This window comes from Megalopta genalis, chromosome 15 (genome assembly GCF_051020955.1).
Source record: "Megalopta genalis isolate 19385.01 chromosome 15, iyMegGena1_principal, whole genome shotgun sequence".
In the NCBI taxonomy this organism is placed as follows: domain Eukaryota; kingdom Metazoa; phylum Arthropoda; class Insecta; order Hymenoptera; family Halictidae; genus Megalopta; species Megalopta genalis.
Genome location: NC_135027.1, coordinates 9,564,962 through 9,569,093, shown reverse-complemented (window position 1 = coordinate 9,569,093; position 4,132 = coordinate 9,564,962). Strand labels below are relative to the sequence as shown.

At 47.8% G+C, this 4,132-nt stretch overlaps 1 protein-coding gene across 1 annotated transcript; it reads right to left on the bottom strand.

Moving 5' to 3' along the window:
- Positions 1 to 1,829: 1,829 nt before the first annotated feature.
- LOC143260629 (uncharacterized) lies at positions 1,830 to 3,620 on the bottom strand. The gene has a single exon (XM_076526654.1). It carries the CDS (start codon positions 3,618 to 3,620, stop codon positions 1,830 to 1,832), a length of 1,791 nt encoding a protein of 596 aa, XP_076382769.1.
- Between the last annotated feature and the right edge of the window lie 512 nt (positions 3,621 to 4,132).

Sequence of the window (4,132 nt, the reverse complement as noted above, 5' to 3'; positions counted from 1 at the left end):
GCGAGTTAGCTTCTAATCCATGCGAAAAAAAAGATTTAGATCAAATACTTGCGATATAAATGATTTAGCTTCAACTGGAAGTGAAACAAGCGAGTTAGCTTCAGAATCATGCGAAACACATGATTTATCTTCAAAGCAACGCGAAATAGAAGGATTAGCTTCAAAACCATGCGAAACAATTGATTTAGCTTCAAATCAATGCGAAGTAGAAGGTATAGCTTCAAATCCATGTAAAACAAATGATTTAGCTTCAAATCAATGCGAAGAATAAGGTTTAGCTTCAAATCCAAGCGAAACAAATGATTTTGCTTCAAATACTTGGGATATAAATGATTTAGATTCAACTGCATGCGAAACAATCAAGTTAGATTCAAATCCATGCGAAAAACGAGATTTAGTTTTAAGTCAATGTGGAGTAGAAGTTTTAGCTACCATTCCATGCGAAACAAATGATTTAGATTCAAATACTTGCGATATAAATGATTTAGCTTCAACTGGAAGCGAAACAAGCGAGTTAGCTTCTAACCCATGCGAAACACATGATTTATCTTCAAATCAATGCGAAGTAGAAGCTTTAGCTTCAAATGCATGCGGAGTAGGAGTTTTAGCTTCAAATGCATGCGACACACATGATTTTGCTTCAAATCAATGCGGAATAGAAGGTTTAGCTTCAAATGCATGCGAAACACATGATTTAACTTCAAATCAATGCGGAGTAGAAGGTTTAGCTTCAAATCCATGCGAAACAAATGTTTTAGCTTCAAATACTTGCGATATAAATTACTTTGCTACAACTGGAAGCGAATCAAACGAGTTAGATGCGAATCAATGCGAAACACATGATTTATCTTCAAATCAATGCGAAGTAGAAGGTTTAGCTTCAAATCCATGCGAAACAAATGATTTACCTGCAAATACTAGCGATATAAATGATTTAGCATCAACTGAAAGCGAAACAAGCGAATTAGCTTCTAATCCATGCGAAAAAAAAGATTTAGATCAAATACTTGCTGTTATTGCTCGTGGTTGATCTTGCGATCGTTCGAGCTTTGTTGTAACTTGCACGCCTTGTGTGCCGACTAATACTCTATTTGTTGGCTAACCGGGCGCTGCAACAATGGGCTTCCCGGGAGACCTCTGTATCCACTGACAACGAATACTGTGGATGGACAGATCAGGACTGTCGAACAATCGTGTAGCATCCACGAGGTCACCTCGGTTAGCCCTACCTTTACTTCAGGGTGGGCGGCGAGGAAAAACTGCCCAATCACGGCAGGCTCAAAAAACGAACGCTAATTGGTTGGAACCTTTGGAAAGGGTACCGCGAACGCCTCCAGATGAGCTTCCTCCTCATGGGAAAATTTGGAAATCTACCCCATCTGGAAGCAATCGCGCCGAGTGGTCCAAGTCCCAACTCCGCTAACGCCTGGTCGTAAATCAGAGATAAGTCCTTCACGGAGGACCACCATAAAACTGTCGACGGGGCCCATGAGTTTTACGAGGCTCGAAAACTAACACTTCTGCCACGGGGTGACAGGCCCACCCCCCTAGCCATCAAGGAGTTATGTGTCTGGCCCCCGCCGTGAAGCCCAGATGGGGAATCCCTAACACTCTTGTTGAGAAATCAGAACAAAGGTCTCATTGTGACTTTTATAAACCCTAACATACCGCCCACCTTGAACTAATCTAGTTCAATTGCACTAAAAATTAAGCGAACATATCGTAATACAATGCTAGTGGTTATAAACTAGTACAACAATGAACTATGAGAACAGTTGAATAATGTGACTAAAACTACTCAACGCAAACTATTTCTACTTAGTGTTCGCTTAGTCTTCTATGGGCAGCACACAAATTTTAGACGCTGGTCTCTTGAGCATTCCACGGGTAGTGCGAATGGTGGACACTCTGCAGATGCCATCCTGGCCCGGATGCAGCTCAACCACGCGTCCCAATGCCCACTTCAGGGGTGGAAGGTTGTCCTCCTTGATAAGGACCATGTCCCCGACCTTGGGAACAACAGCGCATCCTTGTCTCCATTTCCGACGCTGTTGGAGCCCATGCAGGTATTCCTCGTGCCAGCGCTTCCAGAAGTGCTGAACCATCTGCTGTAACAACTGAATCCTATTCAGCCGGTTTCGCGGGGTGTCCAGGAGATGGACATGAGGCAATGCCGTCAACGCCTCTCCCACCAAGAAGTGACCAGGCGACAGTGGGTTCAGGTCAGAAGGATCGGACGACAAAGGATGGAAGGGACGGGAGTTAAGACAGGCTTCAACCTGTGTTAGTACTGTACACATCTCCTCAAATGTGAGCCTCTGCTCGCCTCTCACACGTCTCAGGTGCGTCTTGACGGAACGGACCGCCCGCTCCCACAATCCGCCAAAATGCGGCGCGCGTGGGGGGATCAGCTGCCATTGGATCTTGTTTTGAGCCAATGCCCCTTTAACCTTGTCGTTGTGAGCGGGGGATGCCAGAAAGTGACCCAGGTCCCTTAACTCATTTCGCGCTCCAATAAAATTCGTGCCATTGTCCGAGTGTATGACACGACACATTCCTCGTCGCGCAGTGAATCTACGTAGGCCGTTCAGAAATGAATCAGTGGTCAAATCCACTGCCAACTCCAAGTGAACTGCCTTGGTCACAAAGCAAACAAACAGGCACAGATAGGCCTTTCTACTAGTTCGAGAGCGCCCGCTGTCCACTACTAGAAACGGGCCGGCATAGTCCACGCCGCACGTAGAAAAAGGAGTAACGCGATCGGCTGGTAAATTACCCATTTGGGGTTGCGCGGCGCCAGGCTTCGTCCGGAAGCATCTCATGCAACTACGCACAACCTTCCGCGTGATTCGTCCGCCTGATGGAATCCAATAGTTCGCGTGAAGAGATGCGAGAGTTTGTTGGCAACCGGCATGCAACAATCGGAGATGCTCGCGCCGAATTATCAGGACTGCCAGAGGACTGGAACTTGGTATTAAGATCGGATGTTTTCGCGAGAAGGCTATCGGAGCATTCCGCAGGCGGCCGCCCACCCTAATGATCCCGAGCTCGTCCACGAAGGGGTTTAGGGACAATAACGAGCTTGTTCGATCTAACGGCTGCCTAGCTCCTAGCTGCCTCATTTCGACGCTAAAGTGATGGTTTTGCGTGACCCTGATTACAATTCGTTCGGCTGAAGAAAGTTCCGTGATTGACGGGGAACCCTGACACTTGCTTCGCGAAGCCTTATCCGTCCGTTGACTCTTGGAGCAAAATCTAAGAACGTATGCTAGGATTCGTAACAATTTGCTGTAGCATGACTGCCCTTCAATCAGTTTCAAGACTGGGTGCACCGGTCTAACCGAGGTTGTCAATTTAACTAACGCCTGCTCACAAGTTTCGCAAGTCAGCACATCGTCGACACAGAAGTCGCTCCGGATGACTTCGCTAACATCCGGCAGCGAGTGCGCGCAATATTTCCCGATCTGCTGAAGGACCCGAGTGGCCAAGTAGGAAGCGAACGCGGTGCCGTAGGTGATGGTGTTGAGACTGTACCTCCCTATTGCATCGTGTTCCGAAAAACGCCACAGGATGCCTTGGTAGCTTCGGTCTTCCCCTCTAACCGCGATCTGCCGATACATTTTAGCACCATCCGCGGACACAACAATGCCATGTTTACGAAATCGCAGCAGGATGTCTAACAGCTCATCCTGTGTGGGGGGCCTACCATTTGTGTATCATTCAACGGAACGCCCGACGCGGTTTTCGCTGAGCCATCAAAGACGACCCGAAGTTTGGTGGTCGTGCTATTGCCTTCCATCACTGCATGATGAGGCAGGTAATAGCTACCGCTGACCCCTCCTATGTCCTTCGGATCCAATCTTGACATATGGCCCAGATTTTCATACTCGCGAAGGAACTCCTTATACTGCGCTTGGAGGTCGGGCTGCTTCCTGAATTTGCGTTCTAAATCCAGAAGGCCACGTTCCGCCTGAGGACGAGACTCTCCCAATTCATGAGTCCTATCGTTGAACGGGATCGCTACGATGGATCGCCCCTGCTCGTCGCGCCTAGTATTTTCAACAAAGTGCTGTTCGCACGGATCGTGGTCTTTGCCATTGACCTCCGCGTTACCGACCTCCGCGTCACCGAC